Here is a 15,898-nt window from a genome sequence, read left to right as displayed (position 1 = left end):
TGTTACTAAGGAGGTGTTCAGAAGCCACTAGGACTGTTTATCTCACTGCAAAATTTAGGTTATATATTACGACATTTGCAATAAATCTGCTATGTATTTTAGAGTGCGTCTGTCGGTGCTATGTTTTTTCAAGAACTTCTCTTAAACCCTAAGAGCTATAACCACAAAATTTGGCATGCTGCTTCCTCTTACCCTATTTTCCACAGCCTTATGTCCAAAATCCCACACTGCTCCTGTGCCACTGGGCTGGGGCCCGGGAAAAGAGCTGGGGCCCCAGCTCTGCCCACCAAACTTCTGCTGTGCCAGGGCCAGGAAAAAAAAAAAGCCAGAGCTGGTCCTGGACTGGGACTGAAGCTTTTTTCCCCAGCCCAGCAGGGGCAGGAAGTGGGGTGGAGGCCTGTGGGTAAAAAAAGCAAAACGCCTTACTTCAGTTAAATACAGAAGCAAAGCTGGGTCAGTTTGCTGGTACAAAATAAAACTCTTGCATGCAGCCTTTGGCTGAACTAGGCTCGGATCACGAGAAAATACTGTTTGACCTAGTTTACCAGTCAGTCTTCTTATCAATCAGCATGGCCCCTGGCTTTACATTCTCTGTGGTTCTGTTCTTCCTGCACAACACAACGTAATTTCCATGCACTTCAGGGTACACACGGGAGAAAAAGGGGGAGGTCCTTCTTTCTCTTTCAGCTATCACACTTTTTGGATCAATTTTCTTTTGTGCTTGGTTCGGCTTTTGCTCTGCCAGGCCCCATCGGTGGGGAGACAGTGATACTGATCGAGTGAGTGGTTAGAGCAGGGGACTGAGCATGAGGGACTGAGATTTTCAAAGCAGCACAGTGGGTGGAGCTGCACCTCTTCCACCGAATATTGGGACTAAATCCCTTGCACTGCTTTAAACATCTCATTCAAGCCCCCTGGATTCCAGTCGTGATTGTCTTATTGATTTATTGTGTTGCCTTGTATAAGGACTTGCCTACACGAACAATTAGATTGCAGCAAGCTGGAGTGTGAATCAGCCTGTGCTGGCCTGCTGTGGTCTAATTGTGTGCTTGTGTGCATGAACTGTACATGGCCCATCCTTCTGGCACCTCCCAAGCACTACATCTCCTCCTCCTACTTCCCCTCAGCTGGGATGTCACTTTTCTAATATGTCATGTCCACGTTGTTATGTTTGGTGCATATTCTGTCTGGGAGGTTTCCCTTTCTCCTTATTTGTATTTCCTCCCACTTTCCAATGATGAAGTGTCTTTTTCCTATGGGTCAGTATGTCATTGATCTCAACTTAGTATCACATATGTCAATGACAAAAGGACCTTGGTAACGAATTGTGTATCACTTCTGTTGTTTCTGTTCTACCCAGTTATTCAGTCTGGTCTTAACCAATTATTTCAGGTTTTTCCAAGTAGTGGTGTACCTCTTACGTATGAGGGTATTCTTGGACACTTCTATGTCGTTGAAGGTTGCCTTTTCTAGGGGAAGGTCTTGAATATATACACAGATTTTTGCTATCTGGGTGAAACTTCTGAGGTATAGATCTGGTAGCTTTGCCTTAGCTTAACATACAGGATGTGGCCTGTAAGTCCTTTGTGTTACAGCCTAACCGCCAAACTACTTTAACATAAACCTGCTGTAACCTATTAAAATAAACATATAAGGAAATAATAAATTCAAAGACTATATACCCCTAGCCTATAGGGCTAACCTGCTTTCTTGCCTAAAGAATATATGAAATATTCTTTAGGCTAGAAAACAGGTTAGCTCTGTTAGGCTAGGGGTATGTCTTTGCTATACAGAAGGTCTACTTGATCTAGTAGGGACATGCGAAATTGAACTATCTGGGATTGGCAGCTGACCCCTGTACTCAATATCGCGAGAAGTAAGGGAGGTCAATGGGAGAGTTTCTCCCATCCATCTCCCTGTATGAGGACAGCCAGGTAAGTCAATTGTAGATTAGTTGATTCTAACTATGCAATTGCTGTTGCTAGAATTGCGTGCATACAGTTGACTTTAATGTCTAGCATGGAGTTGGCCCACAATATTAATCTTTCTCTATCCTGGGCCTTTTCTTTCCACCCAGGTCTCACTTCTTGACAGTCTCATCTTCTGTGCTGCTACTCAGTTGTAATAGCAAAAACACTCTCAAGGACATTTTTGTTTGGTTTCTTCATCACTTCTTCTGCTGAATTCCCCCACACTTTTGTTCTGACCATCACTCATTAAATTTCATTGGTTGGCTCTGGGGAATGAACTCACAATCAAGTTCTTTCTCCCCATCATACTAAAATTTCAGTTTTGCCCCAAATACCAGCTGTCTATTGCTTTCCCAAGACCTCAGGGTCCACTTCTCAATTTACAAGTAACAATATATTTTTTCTCCTGAAAACTCAACAGGAGCTGGAAGTCAAGCTGTGTTTCTTCTGGCGTGTGTGTTGTCATTACAGATGATTAAGGAGTTTACAATTAGTTTCCAGTTGTATTCAATTATGAGCCCACTCACTGAGCCCACTCCCATAGCCGCTGTACTAAGTCAGCTGTGGTGAACTGTGTTCTTGCCTATGACCTGTTGATTCTGATGTTTGCTTTTCTTTAGATCACAGTTACAGATGAAGAGATTAGTAATCCATCATTTCTCCATCTGGTTAGAACTCCCCGGATGAGAAAGTACACATTGATTCTAATGTATGCCTGGTAAGTTCCAATTTTGTTGGGTTCTGTAGTCATATTTTTTTCAGTATTTTAATTCTTTCAAATCTAAAATTTGTGTTAACTACTTATGGTCATTTGTGTTTGTCTCAATGTTTTTTGCTCAGGTTTACAAGTGCCCTGGTTTACCAAGGTCTTGTCATGCGCCTAGGAATTATAGAAGGAAATCTCTACCTTGAATTTTTTATCTCAGGAGCTGTGGAATTGCCTGCAGCACTCTTGATTTTACTGACAATTGATCGAATTGGTCGACGTCTTCCATTTGTCATCAGCAACATAGTGGCGGGAGTGGCATGCTTCATTACTGCCTTCTTACCAGAAGGTAACTATTTAGATTCCCTCAATCAGTGATTTATCCACAGACTCATAGACTTTATGGTCAGAAGGGACCATCATGATCATCTAGTTTGATCTATTGCACGTTGCAGGCCACAGACCCTCACCTACCTGCTCCTTTAATGGACCCCCAACCTCTGTTTGAGTTGCTGAAGTCCTCCATTCATGACTTAAGATTCTAGGTTACAGAGAATCCACCATTTACACTGTGACATATCTTGGGTAGGGAAGTGGAAGTACCATGAAACTTCTGAAGCAGCGGACCAAGGTCAAAAGTGCGTTGTGATGTAGTTAGCAAACAAGTACGCAAACTACAGAGCAAAAATATCAAAAGGGATGAAATAGACATCTTCCCAGCCAGGATGTATTTATCATACTGGTATGGAGCTAGAAAATAGGTAATTTGGGGAAGCTGTCTTCCCATCTCCTTGTAAATCAGTGCCTGAGGGAAGAAACAAACCCATTCAAAGGATGTATTTCCTGCTGGTCAGTCTTAGCAGGTCTTGAATATGATTCTCAGCTCTAGTAGGAGCAACAGTCCCTTGGCCTGGGCTTGCCAGAGTGGAATGCACTCTGTTCATTGCTCATCTTATCCCTGCCATAGTGCAGGGCTGGGAGAAGGTGACACAGAGCTGGGTATCCTGGCTTAACACCATCCCAGGTTTCCCCTACACAGGGGGAATCACCAGCTGGTAGTTCAAAGGGGACAGGCCAGGGGTAGAAGTTCTGGCTTTCCTTTTAGTAAACTTTTTTCCTACTTGAAGGATTATCAAGATGATTGTGGTGTGTTGTTCAGGCTTTTCAGCACAGGTGTCTCTCCAGTATGTGATGACAGAGAATTATGTATCCCAAGGAAAGCTTTCACAGGGGCTGCACTTTAAAGGCAGACACAGAACAGAGAGTCATACCTGGACCGTGACATCTCCAGTCTTTCCTTCAGAATAGTTTAGATTTGAGCTATGCAGGATGTTGACTTGCCATTAGAAAGCATCCTCTCCCAGCCCCCAAGATGTCATCAGCAGAAAGAAGCCACAGCGTTGCGGCATTGTGAATACTAATTAGCCATAGTGGTATCAGCTCTAGAAGTTATGTCATGGAGCTTCAGTGAGCAGGCAGGTATTCCAAAGGAAAGCCCATAAAATGGCACCATGTATCACATGTGACGAAGTCCCTTGTCAGCCTCTGTGGGTCCCTGAGCTTCCTGGTGGATCTGTGCTGCCTCAGAGACTTACGGAGGCCCCCCTTTTGCCCAGGCCCTTCCAAAGGCAGGGGTTTCTGCTTAGTAAGCCAACCTCATCATAGGCAGGACCAGTACAGGGAGAATAACACCAGTCCCCTTGCAGGCCCGTGCCTGCTCCAGTAAAGTGATCCCTTGGACATAGAGGGCCTGCTACTAGAAGCCTGCGGGCCGACTGCCTACACTCAGTCGTCCCCCTTGCTTTCCCCACCTGCCAGCGATCCCTCAACCACTACCCCTCCTTGTTCAGGGATGTCGCGGGGTGCGACCACCCCCCTGGCTGGGGACACCCTCCCAACTGCAATTCCCCAGCCCCTGGATGCTCCGGGAGGATCTGTGTTCCCCCCCTTGCTCTCCCTTCCATCCTGGAGTTGAAAACCCCAATGCCAACCCTCCCACCTCATCGGTGCCTGCTGCCAAATGCACTGGCACCTTGTCCTTTACACCCTTTACACGCTCTCCCTTCTTGCCACCCGGAAAAGCTCCCCCTCCTGAAACCCCTCTTGTTTGCACTCCCGCCCCCACTCCCACCTTAGCCCCCGCTCCTGCCCCTGCCCCCGCCCCCACCCCCTCTTCCAATCAATGCCTTGCCCCAGAACCTGTGCCCTTACCACCTCCGGACCCTCCCCCTTCCGCTCTCCCCCCACTGCCTCCCCCTCCCTCCCTCCCCCTCCTCCTCCACCTCCCGCTTTTCCTCATGACCCCTCCCCCTTCCCTAAAACCTTTACCCCTCCTGCCCCCATCCCTTTCCTTCCTGCCCCCACCTTGGACCCTATCTGTTCATAACCACTCCTGAGGCTGCAACCCCTCGGGAGGTCCCCTTTGCTTTGCCCTCTCCCAGCACTTTTGGGACTGCTGTCCCTCCGCCACCCCTACTCCTCCCAAAACCAAGCCCCAGCCCCCATCCCGGCCTTCTTGCTGGCCGCCGGGCCCAAAAAGATACGAGGCTGAGGGGCACTCGGGACCCCGAGGCCTTGGCACCCCACACACTGGCGGACGAGATGCACGAGTTCTTGGAGGACGTTCGCAGCTCCAAGAACAAAGTAGCTCTCGCCCTCCAGTGCTGGGGTGACTTTCACTTCACCCTTGAGTCCGTGAGGGCCCTTCTAAAGGAGGGCAAGGGGACCGGGAGGAGGGATGCCGCAGCCTACCAACAGGCCTGCGGCTTCTGTGACGCTCTAATCACCTATGGCGTCGGCCACAGCTTGCTGCACGGCCCCACAGGGACCATTGGCGTTCCCTCCGGCAAGGATCCTCCCCAGCCCTCTAAATGCCGCCGATCATCTTTGCCACCTTGAACACCAGGGGCTGCGGGTCGGGTCTCCGCAGGTGCCAGGTGCTCTCCTTCCTCCGAGGGGTGGGTACTCAGTCACCTTCTTATAGGAGACCCACACTACTCCGGCCGCCGAAGCCAGCTGGCAGCTGGAGTGGGGAGGCAGGGTCCATCTGAGTCACCTCTCGGCCCATTGGGCTGGGGTAGCGACCCTGTTCTCCCCAGACCTGCAGCCCGAGGTGCTGGGGAGTGTTGAGGTCGTGCCAGGCCTCCTGCTGTATCTCTGGGTATGGATGGAGGGGCTGCCCCTCTACCTCATCAATGTTTATGCCCCAACATCCGGCCCGGAGAGAACAACCTTCTTCTGGCAGGCAGTGGCCTTCCTCGACTCCATCGATCCTCGCGAGTGCCTGGTTCTCGGCGGGGATTTTAACTGCACCCTCGAGGAGCGGGACCGTATGGGTACGGAGCAGTACCAGGCCGCTGTGGACGTCCTCAGGGAGCTCATCAATCATTGCTCCCTGGTGGACATCTGGCACAGCCACCACCTGGATGAGGACACTGTCTTCACCGACGTCCAGATGGTGGGCCACAAATCCATGCACTCCCGGTTGGACCACATCTACATCTCCCGGCAACATCTCTCTCGGGCCCACTCCTCCAGCGTGTGGCCGGCCCCTTTCTCGGACCACCATCTGGTGGCCGTGAAGGCTTCCTTCTCCCCGGGGAAGCAGGGGTCGGCCTACTGGCACTTCAACAACAGCCTGCTGGGGGATGTGGGCTTCGTGGCATCCTTCTGGGAGTTCTGGCTGGCCTGGCGTGGGCAATGGCATGCCTTTCCCTCGGTGTGGCGGTGGTGGGATCTGGGAAAGGTGTGCATGCGGCTCTTCTGCCATGACTATGCCCAGGGGGCCAGCCGGCAGTGGGATATGTTGACAGGACAGCTGGAGCGGGAGGTTCTTGAGCTGGAGAGGCACCTGGCCACCAGCCCCAGAGATACATCCCTCTGCGGCACGTACCGGGAGAAGCAGGATGAGCTCAGGGCCCTCGACGCCCTTCGGGCACAGGGGGCCTTTGTGAGGTCGCAGATCCAGCTCCTCCGGGAGATGGACCGCGGCTTCCGCTTCTTCTATGCCCTGGAGAAAAAGAGGGGTGCCAAGAAACATATCCTCTGCCTCCTTGCAGAGCACGGCACCCCTCTTACGGATCCAGTGGAGATGCGCGAGACAGCTCGTGCCTTCTACGCTGCCCTTTTCTCCCCGGATCTGACTGACGCCGACGCCTGCAGAGTGCTTTGGGACCAACTCCCTTTGGTCAGCACAGGCGACCGGGACCGGCTAGAGCTTCTTCTCACTCTAGCTGAGCTCTCAGAAGCCCTCCTCCTCATGCTCACCAACAAATCCCCGGGCATGGACGGGCTGACCGTGGAGTTCCACCACGTGTTTTGGGACGTCCTCGGCCCAGACCTGCTCAGCGTCTGGGCCGAGTCCTTGCAAAGCAGGGTTCTCCCCTGTCATGCAGGCGGGCCGTCCTCACCCTGCTGCCCAAAAAGGGGGACCCCTGTGACCTTCGGAACTGGTGTCCCATGTCGCTCCTCAGCACGGACTACAAGATTATCGCTAAAGCCATCTCCCATCGCTTGGGGTCCGTGCTGCAGGACGTGGTCCACCCCGACCAGACCTACACCGTCCCAGGCCGCACCATCTTTGACAACCTCTGTCTGGTCCAGGATTTCTTGGAGCTCGGGTGTAGGGATGGTCTGTCGTTCGCCCTCCTGTCCCTGGATCAGGATAAGGCGTTTGACAGGGTGGACCACGGGTATCTGCTGGGCGCTCTGCGGGCCTTCGGCTTCGGACCCTGTTTCATCAAGTTTCTCCAGGTGATGTACGCTGCCTCAGAGTGTTTGGTCAAGCTCAACTGGACCCTGACCGCTCCAATCAGCTTCGGGCGAGTGGTGCGTCAAGGCTGTCCGCTGTCGGGCCAGCTCTACGCTCTGGCCATCAAGCCCTTCCTCTGTCTCCTTCGATGAAGGTTGATGGGGTTGGTGCTCCGTGAGCCGGAGCTGCAGCTGGTTCTGTCAGCGTACGCCGACAACGTACTCCTCGTGGTCCAGGACCCAGGAGACCTGGTGCGGTTGGAGGCCTGCCAAGCCGTTTACGTGGCAGCCTCCTCTGCCTTGGTCAACTGGGTCAAGAGCTCTGGCTTGGTGGTTGGGGCTGGGTGGCAGGCGGGCCACCTCCCACCCACGCTTCAGGCTATTCGGTGGAGCGCGGATCCGCTGTCCTATGTGGGTGTCTTTCTATCTGCCATGCATCCCTCTCCACCAGAAAACTGGCAGGGTTTAGAGTGCAGGGTGGCTGAGCAGTTGCGGATATGGGTGGGGCTGCTCCAGTGCCTCTCCCTGTCCATGCTCTGGCACCATCTCAACACCCTTGTCCCACCCCCGGGTTTCCTGGCCACCCTCCAGAAGGTAGTTCTGGAGTTCTTTTGGCCAGGACTGCACTGGGTCCCTGCAGGGGTTCTCCATCTCCCCCCAGAGGAGGGAGGACAGGGCCTGACCTGCCTCCGCACTCAGGTCCATGTCTTCCACCTCCAGGCCCTGCAGGGACTCCTCAACAACAATAGTGCAGATAGGCCGGCATGGAGCACTCTGGCGCACGCTTTCCTCCATCGCTTCCAAGGGCTCCGATACAGCCGGCAGCTCCTTTATTTGCCTTTGAGAGGCCATCCATGAGACCTCTCAGAGCTGCCGGCCTTCCACCAGGACCTCCTCCGCACCTGGCGGCTGCTCGCAGTCTTCAGGTCTTTAGGAGCTGCCGCGCGGGAAGACCTCCTCACGGAGCCCCTGCTACACAACCCCTACCTCCGTGTGCAGGCGGCGGAGTCCCCTGCGGTGTGTCGGAGGCTGGTCCTCGGTGGAATCACGAGGGTCAGAGACCTCCTGGACTACGACCAGGGAGACTGGATGGAGGCCCTGGCGCTCGCCTGGTGCATAGGGCTCTCCACCCTACGTTCTCCCTGGTGCGTACTTGAGGAGGTGAAGGCCGCCTTGCCACCTGCTGCTCACGCCTACCTTTGCCAGGTCCTGCGAGAGGGTGCATCCCGCTCCCTTTTCACTCCTGGCCCTCCGGATCTCTCTGTGGGCCCCCATCTCCGTGAGACTTTCCACCCCCCCTCCCCTGCATCATCCCAGCTGGCTGCACGCGTTGCAGTCGATCCCCTTTCGAACCGTGCCCTGACGACATCTGTACACACTCGTGCTTCACACGCTCCACTTCCCCACCCTCACGTCCCGCCCAGATCACAAGTGGCGGGACCTTCCACCATCTTCGGAGGGTGGGGAGCCCTGGTGGGCCAGCTTTATTCTACCCTGGTCCCGCAGCCCGCCGGGGACATAAGCTGGAGAATCCTTCATGAGGTGGTGAGCACGGGCGTGTACTTGGTGCGGTTCACCCCCCTCCCGGACACTTGCTTTTTCTGTGGAACGAGGGAGACCCTGGCGCACATTTACATTGAGTGCGCCAGGTTGCAGCCCCTCTTCTGGCTCCTCCAGAAACTCCTGCTGAGGTTCTGGCTGCACTTTTCCCCACACGTTTTTATCCTTGCACACCCCATCCGTGGCCCCACTAAGTCGCGGGACCTCCTTGTCAGCCTCCTCCTGGCTATGGCCAAGGTAGCCATTTATAACACTTGGGAGAGGACGCTGGTGGTGGGGAAGACTGTGACTGTGGGGCCTATTTCCGCTCTGCTCTTCGCTCACAAATCCGGGCAGACTTCCTTTGGGCGGCATCCACCGGCTCTCTCGACACCTTTGAGGGGCAGTGGGCGCTGTCTGGGGTTCTCTGCTCGGTGTCCCCTTCTGGCTTCCTCATTTTAAACCCTTGACCTCCACTCCCGTCCCTGTTTTCTCTTTAGTTGTTCCCCGTACTTTGTTGGGGCCATGTTTTTTTTAATGGGTTCCCTCTCCCTTTAAGAGTGGCCTTTCAGTCGTGGGCGGGCTGTGCCTGCCCACTCCCTAGTCTTCAAATAGAACCCAGTATACTGTCCTTCTAGAAGGCTCTGGAAGCTTCCAGGTAAGGGTCTACCACCAGGTTTGCCACACACATAAGAAGCCTCTGAAAACTATTGGATTGGGATGTGCAATATTAGACATTCCTCACTTGTTTAAGTTTTCCCACTGTTAGCCTTACTGTTAAAGTTTATTCAACACTATACTTTAAGCTAATGCCACTTATTTCAGCAGGTCAGTTCTTTCAAAAAATCCAGCAGCAATGTCAAGGGTCGAGAATCAGGTGGTCTGAGTTTCGTTCTTGGCTCTGACGCTGGTGTGCCTGATGACTTTGGGAAAATCAATTCACTTTATTTGTAAATCATTTGAAATTATACTTATCCACCTTTGCAGAGGAGTATGGTGTAAATGAGGGGCATTATTATGTATCAAGTATTATCACTGACTATAAGTGAGTATTGTGTAACATGAGGTGGTAATTTACAGGGCAATCATGCTGCCAGCCATTCTTGTAACATAGTCCCAGTAAGTACAATCCTTCTTTTAAAACAACTGAACATCCTTTCAGTTTATTAGGAAAAATATTTTCTTTAAGTTTGCCCTATGAAAGTAGCTGCCACAGTTATCATCCTTCCCTTTAAGAGGCTTCTGTTCATGAGTTTGATCCAGGATGAAATTTTGTCCCTTTCTGTCCTCAAAAAGTTATCTTTGTCTGTGTCTTTTCTCCAAGCTTTCAGAAAGTCACCCTGCCCTCAAAAACACAAGAGATTTTTGGGGGGGGCCTAAATAAATGTTTCCACCTGTACAAATAATGCCTGTTTTTGGAAAAAGAAAATCAAGACAAAAAGAAAATAGATGCATTTTTCATTTTCATGAAATAATGATTTTCATCTTCAGTTGAAGATTTCCTATGCCATTACACAGGGATGAAATCTACAAGGATCGCTGAACATTTGATAGCGTTTTATAGAAATTACTCTAAAATCTTATCAAGTTTCACAGATTAGCTTTCTACAGTTTCTTGTGCCATCCTATAGAATTCCATAAAATTTTCATTGTTTGTAGGATGTTGGAAAATCCTATAGAAAAATTACAAATTGTTAAAGAAAGTCTAGAGGATTTCTCTATAATACCCAGAGGCATTTTTGCCCAGATATATTTGGGAGTCAGTCTGACTCAGCCCTAATTACAATTTAATTTAGAAATATGTTGTGGGTGGTGGGGCTAGCGTCACACCTGGATAAAGACCAGCAGCCTACCCCGAAGCAAAGGATTGAGTAAGGTCACAGTAGCTTGGCAACACTGTTTACTACACACTGTCCTGCACCTGGCATTATGCAACACATCTTCATTGAGTCAGTGGGTTGGAGTTGATTTTTGAGTCTTCGGACTGGCCTTGGATGACACAGCAAAGCATGTGTAGCTGTAACTTGGACACCCATTGATGCCAGCACAGACTGATATCTGGCAGCAATGCCTTCTTACTTCTACTCTTCCTAGAACTTGATCCAGGGACCCTCTGATATAGCTGTTGCTGACAGGGCTTGGAGGGTATCTCTGAGAAAGAGATAGGAGGAGGAAAACAGGGACTGGCAGACTGGCTCAGACTATATCCATCTAGTCCATTATCCTGTCTCTGATTGTGACCAACACCAGCTGACTCAGGGGGAAGTGTCCAAATTCCATGGTAGGCAGATAGGAATAATTTGTCTCCACCTCAGGTCTCATCCAAGTCCCTGTTAGAAATAGCTTAAGCCCACTCTCCCGACCCAATCTGTTGTTAGCATTAACTATGATTAACAATCATCACTCTGGATCATCTTATTAGCCTGTCCAATCTCATTGTCCATCTTGGCATTGGTGACTTCCCATTGCCATGTATTCCCCAATCTAATTGTCTTGTGTGAGAAGTATTTGCTGCCTTCAGCTTTGAATTACAGCCAGAAATTGCTCCTTAAATTATAGGTTCTTGTGTTCTAAGCAAACTCATCAGCCTGGCCCTGCTGGTGAGGAAGGCTGGGGGAGGGGCACTTGCTTAAGAGTCCTGCTGGTGCTGTGGCGTGATTGAGGGCTCTGTTGCCTGGAGGGAGGCATTGCGATTTAGGCAGCTCTGTATGTGCCCACCTGGGAGGAATTTAGACACCTCCAGGCATAGGCAGAGGCTGAGCAGTGGCTTTGTAAAAGTCAGAGGTGCCTACGTGTTGGATCAGGTGTGTTAATGCCATTGTGAATCTAGCCCCAATGTTTGCTTCTGCTCACTTATACTGGCATCAGTCAGTGGCAACACCACTGAACTCTCCTGATTTAAACCCATATAAGAGAGAATGGAATGTGACCCATGGTTTACAGCTGCCATGTTAAAACCCATTTCATCAACCTTTCTATTTGAATGTACCTTGTGAACAGATATCCTGTGGCTGAAAACCTCAGTAGCCACCCTGGGAAGACTGGGAATCACCATGGCTTTTGAAATTGTGTATCTTGTGAACAGTGAATTGTATCCGACAATGTTAAGGTAACTGCTGTTGCTTCAGACACACCTGAAATTCGCATTAAACTTAATGATCTTGTCTTCAGTGTGTATATATATATCTATATCTATATCTATATATATATATAGATATATATTTTTTTTTTCAGAAGAATGTATTGTCTATCCAACAAGCCAAAATCTATACAGCAATGTAGCTAACCCTGTTCTATTAATAAAATCAACTAATTGTCATAGGATTTCTCTCTAGCATGCTGCCTTTGGAGAAAGAAGACAGGGGTATTTCCCTTTGTTCCTGGTACCTTCCTTCAGCTTCTGAGGTTGTTAGTCAGCCTCAAGAGATGTTGTGTCATTGCAGCTGTAAGTAGCAGGAGCAGCTCCAAGTAGCACTCCCCCAACAACAGTCCAAACCAAAAGGGCAAAGAATAACAGCCCTGCAACCCTGAAGCAGTCTTGGCTCACCTGGCATTGGAGCTGGGGCTCAATTTCTCTAATCACTTCGCAGTCCGAGGGGCCCAGGCTCAGCATCTGGGGCTGAGAGAAAGGAATCTAATTTGAGGTTCCTTTACTTCTCTAGAGGGTCTGGGCAACATAATATCTTCTTCAGACTTCCTAGTCAGCAGGCCCCATTCTGCATTGTTACTGGGTTGGCGCTCTAGCACTGGATTTGGCTTTGCACTCTTAAGAAACCATCCTTCCACAGGTGCAGCTTGCTCCAGGTAGGACTTGACTGCCCAGAGGAACTTTATGAATTCCTCCTTGGCTGGGTTTGGCATTAGCCCCCCTGCACTAACCAAATAAACTTTTGCCTCTGGAGATAAAATGTAATAGAAAATTTCCCTGATAAGAAAATAGACCTGTTCAACTAACCTATTATCTGTGCATCACACCAATTACATATAAACCATTTCTACTGTAAGGACACCTGATTTACTGAGCAGCTGGATAATATTGTAACTGTCACTCTTGGTCTTCTGTTCCCCCTTTGCTTTTCTTTTTGCTTGTTTCTGACTCTCATTTGTGTCGTGTTGGAATCAGAGTGGAAGATCTTTGGTATATCGTGTCAGACTTAATTGCTTCTGAAAGTAAAATAAGAAAGCAAATGGCTGTGGAAATACAGATGCAACATGTCTGGATTTCAGTAAACCATCTGATGCAGTGTTTCATGAACTCTTACAACATTCATTTTAACTTGGGTTGGGTGTGAGCATTTTAGAAATGGGAAAACAGAACTCACATGAAGTTGCCCTACGTGATCCAGGAAAATTGAGAGAAAGCTGATTTAAAATCCAGATGAATCAAGTGTATGTGTACACTGCCAATGGAGCAGGGCCATTTGTGGAGGTACCTGAGCTAGCTTTCAGGTAGTTAGCATGAGCAGCAAGAGCAGTGAAGCCATAGCAGCTAAGGCATCAGTGTGGGCTGTACTTTCCACCTGTAACCCTGGGTCCTTTTGTGAGCAGCTACCCATGCTAACGTCCATGTGGAAGCTAATACAAACGGATTGTGCCAATAGTACTTCAGCTCAGAGACTGGTGGGTTTAAAAGTCTGAAAGCAGGACAGCTTTGTGTGCAGTGATTTGGGGTTAGTGTTCCTCACAGATACAGCTTCTGAAATCTCAGCAATTTCCTCAGGGAATAATTAGCAATCTGAGGTGCCACTAGCCCTTCAAGCTGCTGGAATTCTTTTAAAATTTCCTGCCACTTTTATTTCCACCCTCCATGCTATCATCAATCTATTTTTCAGTAAGCCTCTGGTTTTTTCATGAGTTCACTGATTAGACTATTTGCACTTGTTTGTGTGTGTGTTGTATGACCTGATGAGATAGTTTTGACCCTAACACATGCATCTCCTAGGTTACACTCCCGACTGTCTTAGCCCCTCTAAAATAACCAATAATGTCTTTCTTTTGCAGAAACTTTGGTGTTTCCCTGTGTTCGAGTTTGTGTGATCTAGGGGGTATCATAGCCCCGTTTCTTCTTTTCCGATTAGCAGCTATCTGGATGGAGCTACCTCTAATCATCTTTAGTAAGAAACCATTCAAAATGCAACCTCGCATAGAGAACTTCTTCCGCAATGGGACTTCTCAGTGCATAAGAAACATTCTTGCAGGATTGTAGGCTGTGGGAAAGTGCTGCTTTATTCAGCTCCCTTAACAAACACTGTGGGGTAGAACACCCACTAAGTAAACAGGAAATAAGGGAGAGGTGGAAGCATGTCTCCCATCCGTCATATCCTCAGGAATCCAGTTAATTCCTTGATAACCACTTTATGACAACTTGGTTTTAACCTGTTTATTTTTATTGCATTCCCCCAAATCCATCATCTCCCCGCTCACTGGCTAATATAGCTGACCTGTGTGCAAAGGGAGCTCCACTGCATCCTTTCAGTGGCTGTGGCTACATCAGTCTGTGCGCCCGAACACCTGGAGCTCCAGCCGGGCCTCATGCCAGCTGAAGCCCATTGCAATTCTAAGGTCTAAGCCCTGCATCTGGGGGGGAAGATGCTTCAGAAGCCATTAAAAATGTGCCTCTTACTAAAACCGAGCCCTTGCAGCAGGGAATTTCTAGCATTTCCTGGCTGATGTTCATCAGACAAAACAAAGGACCAGGTTCTGTTACTTTAAATTAATATAGTTCCATGGACATCAACAGAGCAGGTCTGGGTAAAAAGATGTTTTCCACGTAATCACCCAATTAAGGGTCTGCTTTGGTAGCTGGGTTGTGGGCACTGGTGCTGGGACTAGCGGAGCTAGGGGTACTACCGCACCTCCTGGCTTGAGGTAGTAACAAACCCTCAATACACTGTGTCCTTGGTTTCCATCAGCAGCACCCCAGTGAGAAAGATTGTTCCAGCCTCCATGGTTGTGGAAAAATAAAACTGGGCATACTGATTCAGAACAGTAGCCCAGTAGCATGTTACCAATGGGGTCAGAACCAGATGCTTCAGAGTTAGACACAAGAAACTTTGCAGCTGGATAATCCTGCTGACTTCCAGGTTGGTTCACACTCTGATGCCTAAGGATTTATAACCGTCCCAAAAACTGTGTTTTGTTTGTTAGCATAGGCTCATCTATCTCTGGGTATTGGTGCTATTAATATAATTATCTGTTTTTTAAAATTTCTAGTGAACTGTTGGCCTTGATATTATCTTGCGACAATGAGTTCCACAGGTTAATTATATAAGGAAAGTATTTTGTTTTAATAGGACATCCTGAGTCTAAAGAGTAAACACTGTTTTTCAGAAGAGAAACGTGATGAGAAAAGAGTAGGAAAGACACAGCATAGAAAAAGAAAGCGAGACAAATAAAGATGATTTGAAAAAGAAAAAGGAAAATACATTCTTTTAAAAATAGTGTTACCATATGTGCCCAGTTCACACCACTGTATTCAGAATTTCTGCTGCACTCTGAATCCCCAAGCCTCAAAAACATTATATAACTGAATGCCAAGTTATTTCTATTTTGATAAGGCCTAGCAGCCCCAGTCTTGCTCTGACGACTTCTCTGGACTGCAGCGTTCTAGGTGCTGTACCAAACACAGGGCAAAAAGCAGCCCCCCGCACACAAAGGCTTTAGAATCCACATGGTGTCATTTCACACCTATTTTCCCAAAAATGTACAAGATCGTATGAGAAGCAACACAGGAGAGAAACAGGCCTTCGGATTTCACTTAGTGTTTTGGGAGCAATTTCAGGTCACTCAGGATGTAATGAAGGCCAAGACTGTAACGGGGTTCAAAAAAAGAACTAACTTTTGTTTGCCAGAAGCTGGGAAAGGGCGACAGGAAGGATCACTCGATGACTACCTGTTAGGTAATTTGTTAGGTTTACCATATCTGATCTTTCGA

The 15,898-nt window shown here is 49.0% G+C and overlaps 1 protein-coding gene across 1 annotated transcript in view; it reads left to right on the top strand.

The window, feature by feature from the left end:
- Positions 1-15,898, top strand: part of SLC22A3 (solute carrier family 22 member 3) — a 55,399-nt gene that overhangs the window by 38,000 nt on the left and 1,501 nt on the right. Inside the window, exons 6-9 of the mRNA XM_074990282.1 lie at positions 2,591-2,688; positions 2,811-3,025; positions 11,965-12,073; positions 13,966-14,078. Coding sequence (XP_074846383.1) covers positions 2,591-2,688; positions 2,811-3,025; positions 11,965-12,073; positions 13,966-14,078 — 535 coding nt within the window. The remainder of the gene's footprint in view (positions 1-2,590; positions 2,689-2,810; positions 3,026-11,964; positions 12,074-13,965; positions 14,079-15,898) is intronic.

Source organism: Carettochelys insculpta, chromosome 3 (genome assembly GCF_033958435.1).
Source record: "Carettochelys insculpta isolate YL-2023 chromosome 3, ASM3395843v1, whole genome shotgun sequence".
Taxonomy (NCBI): Eukaryota; Metazoa; Chordata; order Testudines; family Carettochelyidae; genus Carettochelys; species Carettochelys insculpta.
The sequence above is the reverse complement of the archived record's forward strand: the minus strand, read 5'-3'. Positions and strand labels throughout refer to the sequence as shown.